The sequence below is a fragment of the Ciconia boyciana genome, chromosome 15 (assembly GCF_034638445.1).
Source record: "Ciconia boyciana chromosome 15, ASM3463844v1, whole genome shotgun sequence".
Lineage (NCBI taxonomy): Eukaryota > Metazoa > Chordata > Aves > Ciconiiformes > Ciconiidae > Ciconia > Ciconia boyciana.
In genome coordinates, this window is record NC_132948.1 from 5,940,244 (window position 1) to 5,965,930 (window position 25,687).

Below are 25,687 nucleotides of genomic sequence, written 5' to 3' on the forward strand. Positions count from 1 at the left end.
TTATCTTGCCCTCACCTCAAACAGGAACTGATACTATTACAGTCACCCAGACATGGTTATTCCTGTTTAATCCAAAATCACCAGCTCGTGAGCCATAGGATCTCTGACTGACTTTCCCTCAGTGATTTCTCAACAGCTAATAATTTTGTCTTACTCACGATGACCTCTATGCTCTGACAGCAGGAAAACTTTCATTCTACAAAGACCCAAGATACCCAGAAAGTATTTGTTTCACATAACGTGTTTACACCAATACTGATGAATTTCTGCTTCCAAGTCACTTTTCAGATCACTTATTCAGTAAGATAAATAATTGCTGTAATTTTTACGAGAACATCTTAATTTATGTGACATATCTAAAAGATAATTCTCTGCTGAATGACAAAAAATTACTTAGTTCAGTAATAAAAAAAGACATTTTCAGCTCAACTGGCCTCACACACATGAATCAAACAATCTAGGAGATGAAGACTTCCCAAAGCATAGTTCCAATCCAAACTGCATTACACAAACTTTGCTGTATTTTAACACTGAGACTTCTGAATTTGTACAAATGACAATACAGTTTCTTTACTCGGGCAATAAACACAGCTAGTCAGCTATTGTATCAGTGGCCTGCTCACCTTGTGTGTTTTGCTGTATGTGTACAGATATGCCAATCTGTAGAGGCTCTTGTAGTGCTGGGGAAAGCGGCTGAGACACAAACAGAAGGAGGCAATACACTGCTCTGTCAGGAACTTCCGCTGTTCCTCAAGGTCTGCTGGAAGACCATGAGGAAATTCAGATGCATCTCCACAAGGTTCAGCTTTCTTTTTGCAGTCCCACTGTGAGGGTGGGGGGATTGCAGCTTTAATGGGATTGCCAGAAGCAGACAGAGGATCCACTACAGTCTTTTGGCCAGTAGGCTCAGCAGGATGGTAAGATTCTGAGCTCTCCAGCAGCTCTTCTGATTTTCCTGCAACTGGAACTTTAAGAGAAGACAAAAGTGATAATGAAAATTACAAAATGGCAAATGAAATATACAAAACAACAACAATTAAATACAACAAATGGTAATCCTTTTCTTCATTAAAGCACAGACAGAATTATTGAGTGGTTCCTGAAAAAATTATGACTGTTCCTGATGTTTAATGAATAAGTAATCTTCAGCTCATTAACAAACAGAGCCACACACAGATCTCTCCATTTGGGTTTTTCCCTGGGCAATAGTAAGAATTCAGCACACTTTACACAATGCAGGATTTTATGTACTGTTGGAAGATGGGGGGAAAGAGGGACATGACAAAATAAAAGTGTAAATTCAGTAAAATTCTATTGCAAAGAAAGGAAGAAGGAACAGAAAATTAAAGCCATCCTGCCTAGTGAAATGCATTATTCTTAACAATCTACCTAGAAGAACATGATTCCAGAATACAATTTAGGCTTGGACAGAATGATTAGCAGCAGCTGACCTGGCCTTTTGGATAACATAGGACCTACAGTTCCAACCAAATATTTTTGCAATTAACTTGGTAACTCATAGTTCAATTGACCCATCTTTTCTTGAAGGATACCAAATCTTATTTCAGCAAACATCTGTAACAGTGGGAGCTTCCAGATTTCCTGTTAGGTAGTCATTATTGCTGAAAACATGCATGCTACACGCAGATTAATTTTTTTAACTTTGATTTTTAGTCATGGAAGTTTACTGTGTCTTTGGTAGGATAAAAAGCCTCTTATATTAGATTTTATCTCCTAGCAGGCTACAGATATACAAAGGTATACTTCATCCTCAAGTATGAAGCTGCTCCTTAACTTTTTCTCTGATAAGGCTGAACTTTGAGTCAAGCATGTTTTCCAGAACAGAAATTTTTAAAAGTTTGCTTGGACAATCTATGTATCCATTATAATTTTACTCTACAGATAGCTTTATGGAAAAATACAACATTTGTACTAATAAATGTTAGTAATGTACAACACTCCGGTTCCACAACCTGGAAAGGTGGGCAAAATTTGTACATTGGTCTTGTTTATCTTTCCCTACTGCAGTCCAGCCTCTCTATCTACTGCCACATGCAACTGTACAAACATCAGACACAGGGAAATTCCAGTTAATAGATTTTGAAACAATTTTTCCAGTGGAACACGGAACACTTAGTACTATCATATACGGAAAAGTTTGGTAGAGAGCAATTCCACTTCTCCACTGAATAAAGTATCCAATGGAATAAAACATCTAATTCCATTACTTGCGCTATTCTATGTACGTAATATCAAGCTGCTACTGGGGCAGAACAAAAAGGGCATCTATACCTGGGGAAAAGAAAAAATGTTTTGTTTGAGATTAATTTAAGGATTAGTTATTTTAAGATATTTAGAGATTTGAAACATTGAAGAAAGAGTAAATAATAACCTAAAAGAAGGCAAGCCAGTCAAAGGGCCACCACAGACAGCAGTTTATCATTATTCTTTTCTTTGTAAGGCTTAACAGGTAGTACAAATTGGGATGATGGCCACATAAGCAAAGCACAGTTCCAATTTTAAGCTACACACATACATGCAGCAATAACACCTAGTTAAAATTCTCAGTCACAGTGCAGCATATTTCAGTGCTTCTGCATGCCAGAAGAAACATTTTAATGAGAATATACCAGCTGACATTATCTATTAAATTGGACATACTCTTTTCCTCTGTAGATCCCAGGGTCTCTTTGCTGGGCATCAGTGTATCGGCACAGGTAGTAGAAATCCTCTTCTCTGTGTAAGTCTTCCTCAGGCTGTCTTGAGAACTAGCAGGCTCATTAAACATATCCTGTGTGGAACTGGAGTCAGACAGCACTGCTGCAGTGCTATCCTGACTCCTCTCTGCAAAAGAGATAAAGAAGGAATGCACCGTTTCATACTCGTCAAGCTGTTACTTGCATCTTGCTAACAGCAACATAAAACTGCAGCCACTCTGCAAACCTCTTACAAGTGCAATACAGGATCCTTAACAACCACCAATTCTGTTGTCTAAAAGGTATTTATTTTCTTTTAATTTGTCTACTTCAACTTATCATTTTCATCTCACCTCGTCGTGCTAAGAAATTAAAACCCCAGTCCTCTTTCACTAGGTATTATTTAACACTAATATAATAGAAAGCTCCCTGCCCCACCACATTTTTTCCTAGAATATAATCCTGGAATTTGATTCAAAAGCAATGATGCGCAACTCTGAAAAGCAGTTAGGCTGAGGATGCAATATTTCAGCTAGTATGGTCCTACATAATTTCCCAGGTTTACTGTGCCATTTACCTTGAAAAGCACCCAGTATAATTTTGAGTCTGACACAAGCAAAGCTCAATTGACAAGAGAAAACCGTGAACAACAATTCTGGTAAAAATTTACTCATGACATACAGAAAAATCAGTACCATTAGAGGGCAAAGACTTACAGGAGTGACCACTGATGCCATCTATCCTGCAGGTGTTAGATGCTGTTCACCAAATGTTCTGAAAGGTGATTTGATATAGCAAATAAACAATCCATTAAAGAACTAGGTCTAAGATAGACAGGAGAACTCTTGGACTTCAAGGCAGTAGACAGAAAAATAGAAGAAGTGACTTTGCCTTGACAGAGTGGCGTAGTGTACATTGGGTGCTGACTATGTTACAGTCACAACTAAGTTGTTAATTTGCTGATAGCTGCTACAGCACAGGAAAAGTTGTATGGGATCGTGACTTTATCATGGGGGATAAAATTCACACCTCAGAACAAACAGGCAAGTGAAAACCTTCCACCCGTGTCTGAAATCTGCCTGATATAACCCAAGTTCTTCTACATCAAGGGTTATCAGAGGCAACCCTGCATGACTGAAAAACACAGCCTAGTATCTCCAACAGAAAGATGCATGCATATTCCCACTGAGATGGGAAATTGGCATTTTTCTGTAATATTCTGCCAACATAATTCAGTGTCCAACACAAAATTCCAATACAGGCAATTCTCTCTAAATCTGTAGCCCAAAAGATTAATTTCCAGTTTCTGCTTAAGATACGGGAATAGCTTAACCAAGAGGCATGTTACATCCATTGTCTAGGTAGTTCCACTGCATTCTTGTTCATTAATTTTCTTGATAAGATCAAGAAAATTAAAAAAGCAAAAGTCCTTGCTTTGAGATGAGCTGATAATTTAATTAAAATTCTTCTGTTCCATCCAAATTGCACTTGTTCAGGAGAGAGCTGAGGGCCTCCTATGAATTTATTTTATCAAGATAAATCCCTCTGCAGACCTTCAGCTTACAGATCAGGTTCTGCTTATTAGGATTCCAACAAATTTAAACCAAATTTGATGCACTCTGTAGGCTTTTCACTACCACACAAAGAAAAGCTTCCCTTTCAGTGAACAGATCTTAATAAAACTGTATCTTGAAAAAAGAATGGGGGAACAGTATTTGCTTCCTAATTGGAAGTTATATAGTTGGTTAATGACGACAAGTTTTATACAGAAAGAATATAATTATAAAGAATGGGAAGAGAAGGATTCTGAAAAGAGGTCAGTCAAGCTTTAAATGACTCATTTATAAAGCTTTAATAACCTTCTATGGTACAAATGAATACTATTGAACTCCCAGTTGGCATCAGGAAAAACATTTACAGTAGCTCCCTTGCTTTTTTTTTTTTTAAAAGGAAGTTTCTGCATCTGTGGCAAAGAGGCTGAACTACTCATCTAGGGAACAAAAAAAAACAAACAAAAAAAATCACAAATTTCCAAATGTTGCCATAAGCCTGGAGGTCAGTTCTGATGTGTGGGTTATGACAGATGAAGCATTAGAATGTAAATCAAGAACTGCTAGACCAATATGCGAGAGTGATACCAGATCACTAGGAAACTGCACTAACTTCTCAGCATGCAGAGACAGACAATGATTTAGCATGTTATATTTCAAATGTATGCATGACAGGGAAGCTTTTCCTTATGGGGAACAAATGTAAATACGTCCTTACAATTAGCTAGCTATTTTGACTTGAAATTTCTACTAAAATGAGTGTAGGTCTAGGTATGTACGTTCATTCTCCTTTTCTTTCAATACATTAACTATATAAAAAAAATAATCTTAATGATATTAACACTGGGCTCCTTAATCACTGAAAAACAGAGGAAGACTACTATTGAGACAACTTCCTATTATTTTAGGTACTTCTTGAATGCAGTAGATGCTTTCAAACTAAGTGGGCCTGATGAAAAACACTGGAGTAATTCAGAAATTAGCAGCAGCCACCAGTTATTAGTATTAATTACTCAGAAGTCACAGAGGATGGGTAAAGTTCCAGGGAATGGAAAACAAAGTGTAGTACCTATCTTTACAAAGGATAAAAGGTCAAAGCTATTAGCCAGCTGGCCTTCATTTTCCACAGAATTATTTGAGCCTAAATAAATAAATCTCTCTATGAGCACCTAGAAGATAACAAGATCAGCAGTAGAAAATGTGTGTGTGTATCCCAGCACATATATTCACGTGTGCCTCTAAAGAATTAGTGATTCTCAAACCAGAAATGGCCAAAATATCATGCTATTGTAAAAGCAATTCAGCCAACTATCACATTTGAATGTGTAATCAGTAACTTCACAAAAAAAAATACTTAAGAGTCTTCCTGTTCTACTGAGCACTAATGAAAATTAAGCTTAATTATGGTGTCTGTATTTGGGACCTGCATTTTAAAAAATACACTGAATAACTAGAATGAATTCAGAGGAGAGGAGAAAAAAAGATGAGACATTAATGAGATGGCATATAAGAAAAACATTGGGAGAATTGGACTTATTTATCTTCAAAAAGATGAGGGAGAATTTCCAAATACATATAATTAACCAAAATAAAAATACAGTAATTGCTCTTCATATTCACTAAGTGCAGAGCAAGAGGCAATAGGTTTTAATTGCAGCAAGAAAATTGCCTTTTTTTTCTCCCCCCTGATCTCTAGCTTAACTGTTACATACAGTTAAGAGAACCTATGGCATTGCTGGAGGTTTTCACGGACAGGTAGACAAATAGCTATCATTTGTTAGGGTATCCAAGATGTACCTTAATATAATTAAAAAAAACCTCTGTCAATACCTAAATGCTGCACTATGTAATGCAGAACTCATGACAATTGCACCAAGTCACATCCTAACTCTGCTTTTTAAAAAAAATCTACATATTTTTCATACATGAAAGTACTATGCTTTTCTAGCATAACTCACAAATATCTCATACATATACGAGACATACACAGCATATATTTTTATATTCATTGTGTTATAAAGCTTTTCCTTCATCTGATGAGAGTTGACTGTAGTTGAGACAGTCATTAGTGTTACTCAACCTACATGCCAAAGACCACTGCAGTCTGTGAGACACGAGAATTAATTCTTAATTCCTGACTGCTATTGATAACTGTCCTTTTGAAAGATGCAAATCCAAGGAGAATGTCAGTTCTTTTAAGTAATTTCTGCTATAATTAAAGACAATTTAATGCAACTCAGTGTAATTTAAGAGTTAAAAAATTACTGGGTTAAATATTTTGTTTACCTAAGGTATTTTCTTAGTCCGCCATCTGGCAATAGCAATAAGGCAAGCTTTTCCAAAAAGCTGAAGTGATCCCTCAGTTATAAGCAAATGATAAATCAAGGACTAAATACTCTTTTGAGGTCCCTTCCTGTAAAGTTTCCTATTATTTCAAAAGCTAAGATAAAAATACAACTGGGTATTAATGTCCCAAAATTATTATCTGTAGAGGAAATGAAGTCTACTAAAGGGAAGGGAAGGGAGGGAAGAAAGTCTGCTAAATTGTGCAAAAACAACTGTAACAAGATTCCTATTAAAAATATGTCCTGATACCAGATTCTCTCTTTGATATTATTATATTTTGTTTCATTACTTTGTTGCACCACTCTTAAGTTTTAGGAAGATTTCAAACAACCTGACAAACGGAAATCTCTATTTGATATGAAGTTAAAGTATTTCATGTTTATTTCTAGAGATTAAGGAAATGGCACTTGAGATAAAAATTATATATTTTTTTAAACTCATTCCTCATAATGTATTCAACTTGTGATATTTCAGTGATTTCCATGTCAGACTGTATCACCTACTCCATCAACAGGTGAAAAAAAGCAGCTCTGGACAGAACATGTGAAAATGTCAAAAGGAAGAATCTTGTTAACTTTCCAAGACATCAGTAAAAAAAATATTAATTATTATTGGAAAGATGTCATTAGAAAAAAAGAACTTGCATGTTCATCTGCACTGCCAAGAGCTTTATTGTATGACAGTGAGATCCTGCCAGTCACTTGGATAACTAAGTAACTATCATTACTGAAACACATCTGTCTCAGATACTAGAAAAATATCTGTAGTCTATTTGACTTAATTCTATGCATTTTAAGATTAATCCTATCCTGAATGAAATAGGTTTACTGGGTTGACTTCCATGCTTCCCTATTCCAGGCTATTCTTCCATACCAGAAAAAGCCTTTGTCACTTTGCTCCATTAGCATTCAGGCACAACACCTGCATGCCTACCAATTAACAGTAAAGTTGTGTTACACTTTGGGGAATCTAAATGCGTATTTAATTTAAAAACGCAACAGGATAAAAAGGCTCAGTACTTCACTAGCCATCACCCTGTGCCAGCATTCTCCCATATGCACCATAAGCACTGTGGGGCATACGCCGTAAGCCATGTTACCTAAACTGTGTCCACTCACAGGGCTGAAGGAGGGAAGAGAAGAGACAGTGATGTGTTAAAGTGTAAGTGACCTGAACTAGCAGACATATAATCCTAATGACAGAGCTCTAACTGCTAAGTATGCTGACCAGGCAACATCTCTCATAATACAAGCTTACATAATTTATTCTCAGGGGAGCTTCACGGTGCCAATATGAATGAGGTATTCTGCCTTTCCCAATTAATTACTATGCAGCTCAGTAATTGTGTTGTCTGCCCTCCATCCTTTTAAACTTTTTGGAAATTAAAAGGAGGAGGGAGAAGACCTCTGAAACACCTGCATGCAGGGGCAGGTAACAGGCTCAGAGAGCCAACAAGGTATAACTCACTTTTTCTGAATAATATCTTTTTCTGTCTTAAATATCCAAAGGAAAATGTATGCCCAGTTATTACAAGAAGGTATCTGAAATGTGATAAACAATCAGCTACAAGTCAAAAATCAGAAACAAGTGGCACAGAAAGCTTTTCTAAAGAGCTATATACATACACTAACTCAATTTACAGTAAAGAAAAATCCTGCTGTACAGTTCAGAGCTTATGAATAACTATATATTATTAAAAAAAAATATCTTGTCTCATGCAATAAAGGTGGGTTGTTCACAGGCTGTGGATGTACAGACTCTCTCTTTGTCCTGCCTGCTTGGCACCGTATCTCCCCTCTTCTCTTTACTTGTATGTATGAGCATTTTTCTTTATTGGTCTGTAGTCAGAAACGTGATGTATCACACAATTCTCATTCCTAAAACAGATTCCACCCATAACGGAAGACAACATTCAGCTCTGTATCAAAAGGCACTTGCACATTATTAAAAACAAAAGAATTGCAGAGATTTGCATGGGAGCAGATTAATTTCTTGAGGACAGCAAGTCCTCTGAATGTTTAAAGGGAGTTCTCTTATAACATGAGTCGAAGATGAGAGTCTATGTTTTGTATGGCTGCCCTGAACACTGAATGTGTTTCGGTAACCTGCAGTCCTCTGTTGCTGTTCTTCTGTCTTCAAGTGCCGAGCAACAGAGTATCTCATCAATGTTCCATTTATTTAGTCAAATCCTTTTTACATAATCTCACACTAAATGTCAGTGTGATACCTCTCCTGATCAGAGAGGTTAAACTGGGGAAAGGTAGAAATGAAGCATACTGCAATAAACTGGACATGATTCATTATTCATGTAGTCCAGTATGTGGTCTCCATGAACATCAAGTACCATGTGCCAGAAAAGGATACGTACTGCAGACCAAAAGATGTCATTTTAAACTGCTGGAGAGAGAGAATTTTGAAGGGTAGGATTTTAATGTTCCAAAATGCAATAAGGACGTTCTTTTTATGCACAGAAATATCCACTCCATCTTAGAAGCTTATTTAGTTTGGCATGAGTGACAACCTGGTGCAAAAAGTTTCTCAGAGATCACCTTTGTCTCATCAGGATGTTGAGAACCCCCGTTTACAAAAAACTGTGCATCTTCATAACATTTGCAGAATTACAGACCAACAAACTATGAAGTGAGACTTCTCCCACAGCATGAAGCAAGTAGCCTTTCCCAGTGAGTTTATCATGCAGGTTTTGCCAATTATTAAAAGCAAGCCGTGACAGGTAAAAGCAGGAAGAGAATGCCTGGGGAACAGAGATTTGTATAAAGGTTAGAGGCAGCACGGGCAATATTGGTTGCAAAAGCAATTAGGCAAAGACAAACACAAAAAAAGGACGATTACGTCTAACTACACACAACATACTACATGACATGGATGAAGACTTAAACAATAAGACATTTTAACACTGCAACAGCAATGGATACTGAATACATCATCTGCATACCACCACAATAATAGGGAATTGAATATCGACACAACAAAGGCATATTACAGCAAAAAAGACCTCACAACAACCTCCCAGTCCACTTTTTGGGAAACAGATTTCTCATTCAGATTTTTTTTTTTAAATTTTAATACTTTTACTGCTTTCTGAACTAACTTTAATGCTTAGCACAAAATTTAGGTAAATTTAAACTGCTTGAAGTCTGTACTGCAATTGCTCTTTAACAACTACATACATCCAGCCTGTATAAAGGAGGACAACAAGCAGGTCTGTTTTGGTATAGAACGCCAGCCATTTAGCTGTGTAAATACGATGACAACCCAGGTAATGATTGTCTTGGTCCCTGCTGAGTTCCTGTTTTTTCTTGTTTCCTACTTTGCTCTTGGAGAATAAAAAGAGTTTCAACCTCAGACTTCTATGATCAAATGCAAGTTTTCATTTTGGAGGGCTATAAAACAGCAACAGGCAGGGGTGATGACAGGAAAGACAGGATTAACAGAAGGAAGGAAAAGATGTTGCTGAATGGAAGGACAAGAAAAGAGAAAGGAAGCTGCTTATTTTACACACATGACAGCAGCTAGTCAGCCAGCAAATAACAGCTGCCACTCAGCAATACTTCTGTCTCCTTGAAGGAGATACATGCTAGCAGCTGCCACAAGGAAAAATAAGTTTAGTTCCTTTACAAGCTGTATTTACTGGTTCCTTTCTCCCATTTCCATTAAATATATGACTTAAACTAGTTCTCACCAGCATTCACTGGGTATAAAGCTTTTCAGTGCTCTCAACTTTAACAGTGATTTCTGCATATCCTGGTCTTCTTTTTCCACCAGCAAAACGTGCTGGAGAGCTACAGAACTATAATGACACATTTAAACATAATTTATCTGAAATAAGTCTGCCCTCACAACTGTACCTATCTACAGATGAATGCTTGAAGATCAGAGTCCAAATATTTTCAAGAAAAGACGCCTGTCTGTACAGTAATTCTCTCCTGCACATAATGAGATAATTTGCTGCGCGAGAAGGCACATTGTTCATTATCTTGTTAAGAAAAAAAGAAACAAACCAAAAACCCCACAAAAAACATGAACTTAATAGAAAAAATAGGGCTCAGAAGGAACCGCAAGAGTTCATCTAGTCTATTCCTTTATCAGGATAAATTACCTCTCCATCATTCCTGGCAGATGGCTGTATCGCCACTTTTTAAAGACTTCCAATGCTGAAGTGTTGCAGTGTTATACTATCCCCAGGAATATACTATAGTGTTTAACTTTTTTTTTTTTTGCTAAATAGTATTTCCTAATACTACTCTAACACTATTTGCTAATGTCCAGATTGAAAATGCAGTTTAACTCTAATACCTTCTGTTCTGTCTCCCTTGGACATGGAAACCCTGGTTTTTTGCCTCTAACTCTTTGTACAGCTTTCAATACTATTTAGGTTACACCGCTGTCATGCCTCCCCCCCCTAGTCTTCTCATCCCTAGACAAACCATGCCAATTCCTTCTCTTTTTCCTCACAGGTCATGTTTTCTTGAAGCATAGCACCCAAAAATGGTCAAAAGAGGTCTCACAGGTCAGCAATGACAGGGATCCCAATTAGCATGTTTGCTTGTGGTAACATATGAAGAGAACTTTGTAGGTAAGACTCTCTATAATGCTCTTCTTTTGTTTATGTCATATATGATCAACAATATCAATACAAAAGTAAGAGTAAGAGTAAGAGTACTGTCACGCCTCAGAAAGAATAAATATCTAGGCTGAATTTAGGCCAAATTATTCGTTCTGTGAACAGCAATATAGACAGTTTTGTTTGCTGTCAGAATGGTAAAAAAAATAATCTAAAGAGTAGTCAAATGATGGATATTTTCTTGCTATTTTTAGGAACGGTACAATGGAAATGTAGGCACCAGTTTTCTTCAGTGATGTGATTACGTGTAAGATGTCAAGAGCATTTTACTTCAAAAGTATATATTTTAATACAAGTAAAATGCAAATGCACACAGAGGAGCACAGTATATGTAATAATATAAAAGTGGAAGACTTCTGAGCATTGCTCAGCCTGTTAGCTCTCCTTCCATCTGTAACAGCCCCAAGGCAAATAATTCAGTTTCCTGAGGCTCTTCAGTATGCTGTATCCAGAGTTTAGTTGTGCCAGCAATTTACAAAACATTATGAAAGATGCAGTACTTCGCAATTCTGCTTGTGATGGTTACACATAGCCTTCCTAAAGATCACCCTAACTCCACTTCTTTCAGTGGCTGATGTTTTGAATTGCTTTGACAGCAGCAAAGCTTAGTCCTAGCTAGGCTAAGCTAGGAGACCCAAGAACTGCTACTTCAGCCCTGGCAGAGGTAGACATTCCTTAGCTTGCACCTTCAGGCTTTGCTAAGCAGCCAACTTTGCTCCCATCAGGCAATTAGCATTCCACAGTCCATAATATCTTACTTTGAGTGAATGTACTAATGACACATACTGGAATATTTATCTAACTTATGTATCTCCTGGGAACATTTCAACAGTCTTCAGGACCTAAGCAGATGTAGTCTTAGGCAGAACTGCTTCTCACAGGGAATGTTATTTAGGAAGTATTTAAATATTTGCTCCCTTCTGTGTTTGCTGTGTCAAAAGACATCAAAAGGCTAATATAAGAGCCTGATCACTATATAACCCATTCACACTAACACACTACATACGATATCAAAACAGTCCAATGAATTACTCCTTACTGAAATGGATAAAATAAACATTTCTCTGTTCAATTTAGTGAAAGAGATGAAGGATCTTCTGTCAGTTTCACCAAGAATTATTTGTTGGGGAAAAGGAATAAATTCACCTTGCAGAGTTTCCAGGCATATGAACATTTGTGTCAACAAAGTTATTTACAAATTATTGTGCTTCAGAAAATGACAATAGGAAGCAGCCCACCCTCCAGAAATAAAATCGTATCAAGCAGAGCATTTCTGTGGGGCCTGCCACACTCTACCAACGCTAAGCTATCCATTACAGGTATTTTACTCCTCCTTGAGTGCTGACACTCAGAGATCCAGATGGATAAACAAATGGCCAGAAGAGTGGAATCAGAATAAAATTCCTAGCCAAATAATAATGTCAGGTTACTTAAATAGTAACTTAATTTCTACTATATATGTATATTGCAAAATCTTCAATAACACTGCGATCCCGCCCTACCTTCTGCATTTATAAGCCAATTATTTATTATATCACTTTATATTCTACACAGACGAGCTGCTAACCAGTCATTGTAAATGATAAAGAAAAATTAAAAGATGAAGACTACTGGACTGTCATGCAAATCACTTCGTGCTGATACACAATATATTCAAAATAGTTGCCACCTGCCTCCTTCAAAAAAGGATAATACTGTTTTGTTTTGCCTTTTTAACAATTTGTCTTGTTTGAGCCACAGCTCAAATTTTCACCTGGTCATTTCACACAGGCACTGAAACAGTGTCCAGTCTTCTAAAGACTGGACCCACATCTTTCCCAATAAGCTCAGACAGACATTTAGCTCTGGAGAAAAAAAAAATAAAATAAAAGAAGAAAATAACTGAAAATTCAGTCAGCTACATACTCGTCCTATCAACATTCCCGTTTTGACTAAGTGACAGGTGCCAATGGTGGCAGGTGACAACTTTGAATTTTGTATTTAAAGCTCTGACTGTACATTGATTCTATTTAAAGCACTGGATTCATAAAGGTAATGAGCTTCAATATTGCCCGTGTTACCACAGACCCATCACCCTCCTTGAAATGAGCAGTTTGATCATTCCTGGTCAAACCCCCCATGATTAGAGCACCTCCCTGTGCTGCCAGTATTGAGAACAGGGACTGTACCGTCCGGCGTTGCCTGCTGACGGGGTTTTTTACATTTGACGTAATCGTGGTCAACTGGAGTGGCTGTGTAAGGTGGGGATGTCAGACCTGGACCAGAGGATGAGGGGAGGGAAGTCCCAGGGCCCGGCACTGTTCCAGCTGAAGAGTGAGAGTCTTCATCAATCATGCAAGTTTTTTCCCTGGGAGGGGCAAGGAAAAAAAAAGTGTTAACATACTAGGGACATATACAAAGAACATGTTCTTACGACATTTCCAATACAGTAATCAAATCTTACTAACAAATTCTAAATCATGGGTTTTTAGTACAGGTTATATTCCTCCTTTGTCACTGGTCAAAAGTAAAACATTCTTTATTTTGTAGTTGTTAATGAGACAAATTATGAGGACTAAAGTCTCTTATCCTTTAAAATAAAGGCCATTTGCTTTTGCATTTGTTAACAGTTGATGAAAAAAAATTAATTTTATTAATAAAAACAGTGGTTTCAAAATGGATCACAAAACCAAAATTATTCTATTTTGTTCCCTTCCCATCTACGCTGTGCCAATTATTGAGAAGATCTGAGACTAGCATATAATCTTACTGCTCATCATACCTGAAAACTGCAAACATTAGAATTAATTCTAATCACTTTGTTTTGTTTATATTTCATTCAGCTTCATTATACAGTAGTTTATAAGTATGCTTTCAGAGGATACTCCTGGAAATTAGCACTCACTTTTCTGCAACTTTTGGGGTGTTCTTCTCCTCACCCCTGGCAAACGGTCCCTCAGAAGCTTCTTTCATGAAACTAACTAGTATCTCTGCATCTACTCCAGAGTCTGGTTTCCCCACAAGTTTTAAAATAGAAGCATGAAGTCGAAAGTACACCTAGAAAACACCGAAGTCCATTTGGTCAGTAGAGAATTCATAGCTCTGCAACCTATTACAAATAGTCTCTTCTCTGTAGAAACTGCAGGATTTAGTAAAGACAGTCATCATCTGTTACCTAAACTTACCTGAATAGGACTGTTCCTGCCTTTGAAAGTTGCTTGTAAATTACAAGATCTGAACACTGTAAAAATTTTATAACTGCAACCTATGGAATACAACAATGAAAGCAGACCTGGTCTCCTTAGAAGCAAGTCACCACTGGGTATGTTCTAGATCCACTATTTTTACCAGACAACACAGTGAAAGCAAAGGTGTTATGACCACTGTTCCAACTCACGCATGAACTTACGCTTTCATACGTCTGAGATGCTTGTGAAACCTATCCATGTTTGATTTTGATAAAAACTGACTAATGAACTGTGTGCAGCAAAATCCAGAAGTGGAATTTCTGCCTGTCTGTCCAATACTGAGACTGTATACCTAAACTGCCTTTAAAACAAAACCAGCCTGAGTAACAGGCTCCATTTTATTCTCCAAGGTAGTCTTGTAAATGTTCCCAGATGCAGAGCACCATGTACATAGGCCTAATAATATGAACTAATAATAACTGGTGTTCCATTACCTGCAGAGAACAAGGTTTTCAAGCCTACATATTTAACTTTCTTTTACCTCCAATGCTTCCATGGCAAGTTCTGGTGGATTATGGTAGTGAATCTTCTTTGGATATCGGGCAGCCTCCTCATGCAAGTAATGACCTGCCTGTTTGTAATGAAGCAGATAGACAACAGGAGGCTGTTTCTGCTTCTCTGCAATCTTTCCCAGCATGTAGTGAATAAGCCACTCCTCTTCATCACCATCTCCCTCACAGCGAGATGCTGACGTAAAACACAATTTGGCTGTCTCCAACATACTGTCTCGACGCTCTTCCATCTGTGATCGAATGAAGTGTTGAGAATACATGAATTCACTGTGGCTGGGATGAAAAATTCTAAAAATACACTCCTGCATATAAAAGTGCATAAACAAGGTACATCATTTAAAACATTTTCAACCTAAAAGACACAGAACATATCCAAGTGATCAAATACATCTTGACGGCCCACAAAATGTGTTTATGGATCGGTTTTTGTTCATTCCAGTAACTGCTGACACAAATAACCAGAACAAAACAGTAAGACCAAAGTGTAAGAATACGCATATAAATATAAATCTGAAAAATAACAAACCAATATACATGTCTACAAGAAGTAATTTTACCACTTTTTCAGAGCTGTAATTATCTTAACTTTTCAAAGAAAAAAAAATTGTTTTGTTCAGCAACTAAAGTCTGCTAGAGCCACTATGGACCACTATCATTTGTGAAGAAACATATTTTATCTTGCTTACAATGCATCTAATTTTGAGCTGAATATGGCAAGAATACTTTGCCCTCCCCCTCCTCCCCCAAGAAATTAAAAACAGCAGCATAAATTAAGGTTAGCTGCCAATAAAGTCACATAAAAGACTAGGTCAAAAGATGCATTAATGTAATTTTGTCTCTTTGAAAAAGAAGTTTATAAATGTAAATTGTTGGGCTGTAACAGTGTCCTAAGCACTTGCTGCACCTTCAAGAACTATAACATAGCCCTTCCTTTCCTAAATATTTTGTAAGGAGAAGAGAGTAATAAGGTTTTTATGTATGAGAAACATATTCCTGAAGAGATATATCCCTGGAAGGGAGATTTTATTGTTCCAATTTATCTTCTATTATAATAGAGCTTTTCTTAGTAAATTATGCCATTTTAATATATTCACTTGAAAAAAGTAAGATTCAAGTAGTCCTAAATAAACATTCTGATTTAATCCACAACTTAAGATGGCTGTTCTGTATTGTGCCTTTTATCTGATAATACGAAGTAACTCCAGCATTATCCCTGGAATTCTTCAGCAAGTCCCTCATAGCCAAGGGGCCACAAGACAGAAGATCAAACTTTTGATAGATCAAAGGCTTAAAATGTAATAACTTCATTTTCTGAGTAGTTAGTTTTGGAGCTCTTGGACGTAATAACCCTCAGAAAGGAAACTCTATTGTTAGCTGTCACTTCAAACATACTATTTAATAAACCATTTGTTCTCCTCTAATATGCGTACTTACATCATCTTTCTTCTTGGGGTGTCAAATGCAATGTTAATACAGTTATATAGGCAGCTCAGATGCAAGACCCATCACCTTGCTGTAATTACATTCTCCTGGAAACAAAGGATGTTCCCAATACCATTCTCTATAGTACAAACACTAAAAGTTTTTCCAAGTTACAGCAGACGCTCAGGAGCAGCACTTCTTTTTTTCATTCTGCTTCCAGTTGTGGACTACATAATATTTGTAAGTCAGAATAGTTAAATCAGAAATAGAGTTTACTGGTCCAAAAACACAGACAAACCATTTCCCCTAGCAACTCTTACCACTGTCAGAGAGTATTTAGAATTGCTCATTTTGGTTTAGCAATAAACTTCACAGTAACTCTAACTTTTTCATCATCGTCATGCATAAAGAGCTAGTGAATTTATAACAACTTTATCTATAAAAATTCTATTAATCTCCTCATTTGATCTTTTGTTTAAGTAAATAGCCCAAAAACATAGAAAAGAGGGAGGATGTCTTTAGATACAAGAGATGACATATGGACACAGATATCAGAGCAATTCCTGATCTTTTCACTATTTAAATAATGTATACATTTCACCTTTTCCTGGAAACATTGTATGACATTTACAGAAAGGTAAGGTAAATATAATTCCCCTTTCCAGAAGGTTACAATAATTTTGTGTCACCTTTGAAAGATAATTCAAAGATCAGGCTCAAACTAATTTTACACAGGAAAAAGAAAGAAAACAACCTTTAAATACTGCTTGACACCAGCAGCTTATATGAATGAATATTAGAATTTCCAATATTACTAAGTAACTATACAGCCTAATATGTGGCATACAGCATATAAATATTTAATTTATAAAGTTATTACGTTAGAAAAGATAATTTAAAATATTTAAAATTTCATACTGCTCTCACTGAGATCCCACCTGCTGCACAACTTCAGGGGGGAGTTCTGATTTCCACTGCTTAAGTTGTCGGGATGCAAAAGAATGTAGGGCATAGGAAATGGTGCCATATTCTATCCACAAGGAGAGATTAGAGCTGTCAATCTCTAGGGCTCGCTTGAAGCAATTCAAGACAGGAGTAGAGTGCTTCCAGATTGGGCCATCACTTTTCAATTCATTAGAGTTCAACTTGTCCTGAATACGACTTGCTCGAGCTAGAGCCATGCCAGCCCATGAATCAAACCTATGCAAGCAAGGACATAACAGATGAACAATTTCCCCCTAAACATTACACTTAACGGCATAGACAAGATTCATTTTGTTATATCCGCAACTTTCTGATCCTTTCATCATATGCTCTCTGAAAACAGATTTCTGCAACTCCTCCTCCCCTCATAGCGGAACAGAGGCTGTATAACCGAAATCATACTGATTTTATTAAAAATGCTTTTCTAACAAAGCACCGTCCCCAATAATTGTCACACATGAAAAACAGATGACACAACAAGGTTTATTTGCCATGCAAAAATGGCATATCTATGCTTCTGGTGGCAGCATCCCCATTGATTTCTTTTCTCAGTAACCATGCTGTCCTGTCCAAACATTGTCACCCTTTATTTCTGCAGGCCAGCAGACAGCCATTATGACATTTTGTATTGTTGGACTGAACTGTGAATGGTCTTTATCATCATCATCATCTTCCGACATAAAAATCACAAAAAACAAATGCATTAATGTAGGAAAATTCTGATGAACAATAGATTGCTTACTGAGGGGACTATTCAGGATCTAGTCCTGTGTTTATTAGATCACTGACAATACAGTCTGAACAGTAGTTTCCGTATTCCGTAATCTCACATTAACATCTGGGGTCAACATTAACATCTGGGGTCAACATTAACATCTGGGGTCAAAATTTTTCAATTTTACCATGATTCTAACACCAAAGGAATAATCATAATGTTGTCACATTTTTGCTTGTAATTTCTTGCTGATTTCAAATGAAACCCCATTTCTGGGTCAAGTGACCTCAATAGTCAGATTCCTGAGGGGAATGAAAGGGGAACTGTAATACAGACATATGAAGAAGTAACATCTCATATGACCAGGGTAAAAATACTATGCTACCACATAGCGCATCTTCTCACCAACAAAATGTCACACATTAAAGTAAAAATGCATTCCACTCATTTATTTATGAATTTAGGTTTTAAAGTATCAAAACTACAGAAAAATGGGTGTGGGTGTGTGTTTGATAATTTCTTTATCAGGCTTCAAACAAAAGTTTTAGCAATCTGCTAATCACAGTTCCCAGACTAGAAGATTCAATAACATTAAACTACAGCTATTTCCTCTGTAGATTTCACATGTAAAATTGCTCTGTGCCTTCACGTTCCCTTTTGTCTCTGTTATGTGACTGGATTTAGAACTAGTTTTCTTGTCTCAAATCCATCAAACTAGGGTTTTTGTCACTGGCCCTGATCTATCAACTTCAAGGAGAATTAAAATGATAGCTAACGTCTAAGATGCAAACCCTGTATTTAATCAGTAAATTTAAAGATTATTTAATTTCATTTTAGAAGACAGACTGTTATTCAAAACATGCTTTATTTTTAAGATGAGAGAGCTTAATCTTGGTGGTATTTCAGTAAGTTGTAAATTATGAAGAAACAAGGTGTTTTAATTCAAATATCACTTAAATACTTTACTTGAGCTTGTATTCTCTGAGTAGTTCTCTAGCAGCAAGATCAATACTTTCAGAAAGAGGTCAGCCTAAACACTTAATCCACTAAGGAATGCTATTTGTGCTATAGCTATGCTATTGAACAGTGACAGTTTTCATTCCTTGTCATGTATGAACATGCCAAAACAAAGAACAAAAGGTGCAAAAGAGGGAGATATTGATTCGGTCCTTGCCCTTCCCAGTTATTCTTGATTTTAATTTAGCCCCCCCCTTTCATTTTTTTGTTTTAATTTCAAAACAATCAAATATTTAACACTAGGTTTTGGGTTTTGTTTTGTTTGTTGGGTTGTTTTAGAGATGCCCTTAATTATACAATCAACTTATGATAATGGATTGCAGGTGGGTTTTTTAGTTTGGTGTTTTGTTTTTTTTTTTAATTCCTGAAACCAAAATAAGTATCTTTTGTTGTCTGCTTTTCAGTACTGAAAGAATTGAGAAGAATGAATGATGTGCAGCAGGATTCAATAATACTGACCTGTTTGGACAAATACAAATGTCGTGCATGTAAAATTTAATGGCCTTAGACTGTTCTTTATTCTTGAAATGATAGTCTGCCAGAAGATAGTACAACTCAGTCACCACTGGTGGAGAATAGTCTGCACCATCCGGGAGAGATGGTGCCTGAAAATAAAAAAAAAAGTAAAGGTTCATATTAAATAAAATGTTCATATTAAGTGAGCTGCACACTTGCTTCTTCCTTGTAGCCTCTTCATCACAGAATATGAGAAGGTATTGAATATGAAGACAGTGAAAGCATTCCACAGATACACAGAGCATTTACAAACACTAATGAACATCTCATACTGACTCCATATTAATCAATATTACATCTTGCCATTCCAAGACTAAAAGCTTTGATGGTGTCATTCTTATTTCATTTAAATGCAATTACCTGAGGAAATCCAACACCATGGAATAAATCATTCCCCTAACTATCTCAAAGGCAACACAAAAATAACAACAATAATTTTTACTCCTTTCAATTTTTGTTTTAAAGCAGTTAATTATACCTTGCTGCATGTTCCTTCAATATAGGCAGATACAGTATCTAGGCTCAGCATAGGCTTGTCTGTTCGAGGAACAATAGTAGCAGTCTTCTTCAAAAGGTTGGCCAAATCGGCAGACACAGTACTGGTTTTGTAACTATCAAATTCTGGAAGAGTTTTAGGTTTAAAATATTCAAACATGAACAAAGCATCTTCCCATGTTAGATCAACCTGAAGAGGGAGGTAGATGAGAGCGGAAAAAAATTATCTCAAATTCCAAAATTCAAAAATCTACTAACAATGAGTTTCTATGGCTTTTCTAGTTTGTAAGAATATACATATTGCTCTAGCAGGAAACAAATTAAACCTCACAAGAACCGAACATCTAAAAGCACCGTTAATTTATGCTGCTCACTGATTATTAAATATAGCGTACTGCTCACTGATTTAAAAGACTAAGGTATTGGGTTGTAACTTTGTGTATGTCACTGAAAAATAAAGTCATTCTACTTGCTTAGAAGAGTTGCTCAGAAAAGTTGTTTATAAGAGAGAATCAATTGCAAGCATCCTGAGTGACACTGAGATCATGGGTAAGATATGGAGGAGAAAAGCTCTACCCCTTCCATTTCAAACTCAAGTAAGAAGAATAAATGAAATGAGAATCAGACAAAACTCTGAGACTCAAAAATCTTCAAACTCTCTATAGAAAGGTACTTTCAGTATTTATTCCTCATTTTCCCTTCACTTTTCTTTCTTGAAAACAGTAAAAAAAAAAATATTTTTTTTACAGTTCTCTTCTGCTAGAATAACTTTTTCTCCTTTTATTGTTCATCTTATTCCTCGCAGTCAATTTTGCTTCTGTACTGAACACGCAGAAGTCGCATTACTAAAAATCCATTTGTCAATTATTTCAGTAATAACTTTTTCATCCAGAATTGCCCAACTGTAACAGATTTATTTGGGGGGGGAGGCCAGAGGGTAATCTCCTTATACCTCCCTTTTTCTTAGTTATTCCCATATTCTCATTATCTTAATTTTCTAACAGGCACGTTTAAGAGACAATTCACAAATATTCAATGAGTAATAACATAACAGTACGTGTGTATTTAAAAAGGTCTGTTCAAAGAAGCCAGACAATTGTTTTGCTTGTATGAAACTGTTTTTCATTTATAATTCTGTGATCACTTGCATTTGGTAAATGCAAAAATCATATGAGGTTTTTGAACAAAAACAATGATGTTTCAAGGCAGAGGATTGCTGACTTGCTTTTTCTGTCCCTTCCTTAATACTACAACCCTCTTCCCAAGGCACTCTGTAGTAGTAGTTCTCCCAAACTCAACAGAATTTCACACATTTCTCATAAACACCAGATATTTACCATCATAGATTTCAAAATAAGCTATATTATAATTTACTTGCATAATTTTTAACAGTGACATTTTTCACATTCATTAACTGCAAGGTTGGCTGCTAAAGTTTTCTTCTCTCAAGCTGACTTTTTTCCTCTCTAATTTTCCTCAAACTCGAACTTCTTCTCTGTTGAAAACAGGAAAGTCATGGCTCAATAAAATCAATTTGTCAATATTTTCAAAATGGCAGACTGTAAATAAGACTATACTACCATTTCATTTCAAATATCTGACCCTCTATATTCATAAAGGCTTCCATATTTTATTAAATTAGTTTATTTTCTACAATATGTAAAATACATAAATTTTACAAGGAAATAAAAGTAATCTTTCTCCAAAATATAGTAAGGTGCATTAAAACCAAATAAGGGTGTATCTTTCATGACTTCAGGATATTCCACTGACATTAAATACCACATATCTTACCTGCTGTACTGAATGTTCTTCTAGGTACCTTGCTTTGCTTTTTTTGCTAGGGAAACCATATAAACAATAAAAACACTGTTCCAAGGCCGTTTCCAGCTCTTCTTTGTATGGATGAGTATCTTCAGAAGTGGATGCTGCAAGTTCTTTTTGTAGTACCTGAACCTACAACACCACAAATATCAATGAAAAAGTAATCTGCAAGCTGAAGATTGCATTAAGTTACCTAGTTGTCTGAAAGCAGATGATGAAAATGACATTAAGAAACTACACATATTTTTTGCCAATTACAACCAATTATTACCGATATTTCTGTAAACTAGTCTCACACAAGTAATTTCAATGGCACTGTAACTGCAATAAAGTGCTTTTATTTTTTTTCCTGTGTAAATTAATGAACTCTTGTCTTTAATCAATGAGATTAGATATCAGCTTAATGTTTCAGACTCAAGATCATTCAGAGTTTTCCACTACACACCAAGTTGCTTCCATGAATATAAACACTACAGTTTGTCAATCCTGTGAATAAGGAAGAGGCACAGAAGAATTTCTGCCCTAATACACAAACATCAATTTCCTCTGCATGGAAAAAGGGGAATGAAGAGGACTTTGTGGGAAAAAGTAGGGACGGCTAACGAAAATCTGGCTAAAAGGGACATAGAATTGCACAGTATGAATAGTATTATACAGATGGCTATACACCAAGGACAGTGGCTGGACTGATCCAAATGACTAAACGCTTTAGCAAGTTACTATCTAACTTCAACATTACAAGAAAAAGTACCCATCAGTAGCATATTTTGGAAGATGCTATTACTCTAAAACATTCAATAAAGAAAACTGCAACTGAATGCCAAAAGACAAAAGGTAATTCTTTGAAAATTTTCACTAAGCTTCCTTAAAAAGCAAACCAAAAAAGAACACATTCCAGGAAGATATTTAAAAGTCAATAGAAACAAGTTCACCAAGACTAATCTGTGTAGTCGGATTTTGGATCTTTATTTCAAAAATAAAACAAAACCGACACTTAATCACGGAGGTTTAAGAATCAATTCCAACATGTCCCACTATGAAACGTTTAAGTAGAAATTACATTCATAATATCTTACACATCCAACAGCAATATGTCATGTGTGTGTCCCCATTATCAAAGCGCACCTGTCTAAAGAAAACTCATTTGAGGTGGTAGAAGAGAAATGCTTCCACTGTAATCATCATTTGGGAGACTGAAGGGTACAGAAAAATACCAAGTTCTCCACTGTCATTTGCCTCTCAAGTTTTAGGAAGCTGGATACTACCAGGACAGTTCTATTAACTGATAAGTAATTTCCTTTAACATTTTTCCTCTGATAGAAAGCATCAACTTTCATTTATTCATTTTAGTAAGATCTGACTTCTCCAAACCAGCCACACCCATTCCTCAACACACTGAGTAACTTAGAAGTTTCCTCAACTGAAATTTTGCAGTCATAAATTGAAAATGCAAAACATTCACCTATTTGCAATTCATATAAAAGCTCATCATATTACTTTTACAGTACTTCAGCTGCCCATTTATCACCATTTATAATTTTTCAGCATCTAGGATTGTAAAATCCATTATTTATGCATACAATGCATGCTACAAGAAGCTTCTCATCATGATTGGCTTTCCTGACACTACAAACACTGCACAACATCACAAGGCAAAATTCTGTCATTCTACATGTAAGAAGCTTGTCTGTAAGTGCCGGGATTAACGATAAGATGTTAATTCTCTCCTGCTTAAAAGACCTCTGCTAAGAACAAGGTACCATTTATGCAGAGCCAAAACCCTGAAAAATAAAGAGTAAAGACAATTCTTAGAAGGCATTTCAAGGAAATTTTGAGTCACAGCAATCATCTTTGAGTCACAGCAGACACCTTATTTCTACTACCTTCCCTGTAAGAATTTGTGAACAACGTTTGAAATTTATGAAAAGTGTAGATAAATAAGTGGAAAGGAAGATGTAAGCATCACAGGATACTGTAACAAAAGCATGATATTCCTACTGCTGCAAACAAAATCATATCTAACACCAGTAACAGAATTCTCACTTGAACAGTGTTCAAAACAATCTCCTGTGTTCTTATTGAGCTTTTAAATTCTTAGCAGTAACCCAGAATTGTTCTTAATAATTCAGACTTTGACTATTGCTAAAAGACTTAACTACATATTAACATCTCTTGCACACCACCTTCAGCCACAAGCAATACAATGTACTTGAGCAGACAGTTCACCTACAGAAGGTGATCATTTAATACTAGTCTATAAAGCACACTTTTGTTTAACGTTCTTGAAGCTGCCTTTCTCTTCAAATAATTCATCGCATTTTATCTTCATCTTTCCTTACCCTTCCAACAGGCTCTTGTCTCTGAAAACTAAATACTTGTGCTGAATAATATCATACTATATTTTAGTTTAAGAATTGGGCAATTCTGTGACTGAAAGCTGAAGATTTTGTTCAAAGTATCTGATGACTTTTGCAAAGATCTACCCGTAAATACATTCACAGCTCTCAATTATCTTTAGTTTATCCAGGTTCACAAGGCATACTATCAGACTGCCCAGGTTGTGGATACAGGCACACCATACAGACACAATTTAGATTCATCACTTAGGAGCACTGCATCTGAGGGCAAGCTCGACTCTGGAAACAGGCTATCTATTTTCATGAAGCACAGTGCCTGAGCTAGTAAGCCCTCTGGACCCGAGGCAGATCCATGCAGAAGCAACTCAGGTGTATCAGCATTATGCTCCTAATACCAGGGAGACTGAGGAGAGTAGGATGCAGAGATAATCTAATAGTCCTACACTGAATCAGCCTCAGTTCAAACACTGTTCATTAGCTCCAGCCCTACCAGGGTGAGCCGACTCCTGCAGAACCCCTCAGGCTCTCCGCGCCACCCTTCCTAGCTGTCTAAATTACTGTCCTGGACACACTGCTGCTCAAATGCAGAGGCAGATGGGGTCTGGCACTGAGCTGTGGCTAATAAGCTCCAGGGAGTGCTGAGAAGAGAAATTAAGAGATTCCTGAGTGGCTCTATGCAGAACTAATAATGATTTTCTCTTGGCTGAAGGTAATAAACCTCAATGAAGTCAAGCTGAATCTGTAAAGTGCCACTGAAATATCCCTGTAGAGCACTGCCCAGTGAATGCCCAGTACCATATTATCTGGGTTTTGCCAACAGCCAGGCTATCCCAGACTGCCCGTACAGTGAAAAGCTGACTGCACTTCAGTTTCTAAGCTAAGGATAGTGAGGAAACAGCAATACACATAGAAATATTCTCCTTCAACCATGGGAAATTTCTTTTCTGGTGTAACAACTAGACCTCAAGGAATAATCTTAAAAAGGTCAACAATGAGTGGGTAACTCCTTTCATCCAATAATGCTACAGCATTACTGCCCAGACACCCATTTCTGGAGCATATTAGATCTTCTAACACACCCATCTGAACAACAGAGCAAAGAACAGCCTTCAGACACGGGGAAGGAAGGACTGAAGTAACTCTTCATTCTCATCATCTTTATTCAGTGGATGAACTCTGTATGTATATTTGAAGTTATATATAGTTAATAACATGAAAACAATTACTTTTTTTTCAGTCTGCAGTATAAAAATCAAGGCCAGTATAATCAAATGAGTCAAATTCATCAACAGCAGAACAGACAAATACATCACAGCTTCAGGACCAAATCCAGGTAACACTCGTGGTCTGTGAGCGATCAATAGCATTCCAGATGCGTAACTGA

General features: G+C 36.5%; 1 protein-coding gene across 9 annotated transcripts in view; it reads right to left on the reverse strand.

Moving 5' to 3' along the window:
* The window catches only part of CABIN1 (calcineurin binding protein 1), a 121,437-nt gene that overhangs the window by 71,857 nt on the left and 23,893 nt on the right, over positions 1-25,687 (reverse strand). For 4 of the 9 annotated variants that reach the window (XM_072879975.1, XM_072879979.1, XM_072879973.1 and 1 more), the window contains 9 exons: positions 21,917-22,078; positions 20,106-20,312; positions 19,571-19,716; positions 17,334-17,595; positions 14,943-15,275; positions 14,119-14,270; positions 13,403-13,581; positions 2,662-2,844; positions 624-967 (listed from right to left, as the gene is read on the reverse strand). In XM_072879975.1, the coding sequence (XP_072736076.1) occupies positions 624-967; positions 2,662-2,844; positions 13,403-13,581; positions 14,119-14,270; positions 14,943-15,275; positions 17,334-17,595; positions 19,571-19,716; positions 20,106-20,312; positions 21,917-22,078 (1,968 nt within the window). The remainder of the gene's footprint in view (positions 1-623; positions 968-2,661; positions 2,845-13,402; positions 13,582-14,118; positions 14,271-14,942; positions 15,276-17,333; positions 17,596-19,570; positions 19,717-20,105; positions 20,313-21,916; positions 22,079-25,687) is intronic. The other 5 variants (XM_072879981.1, XM_072879978.1, XM_072879980.1 and 2 more) reach the window with 3 other exon arrangements.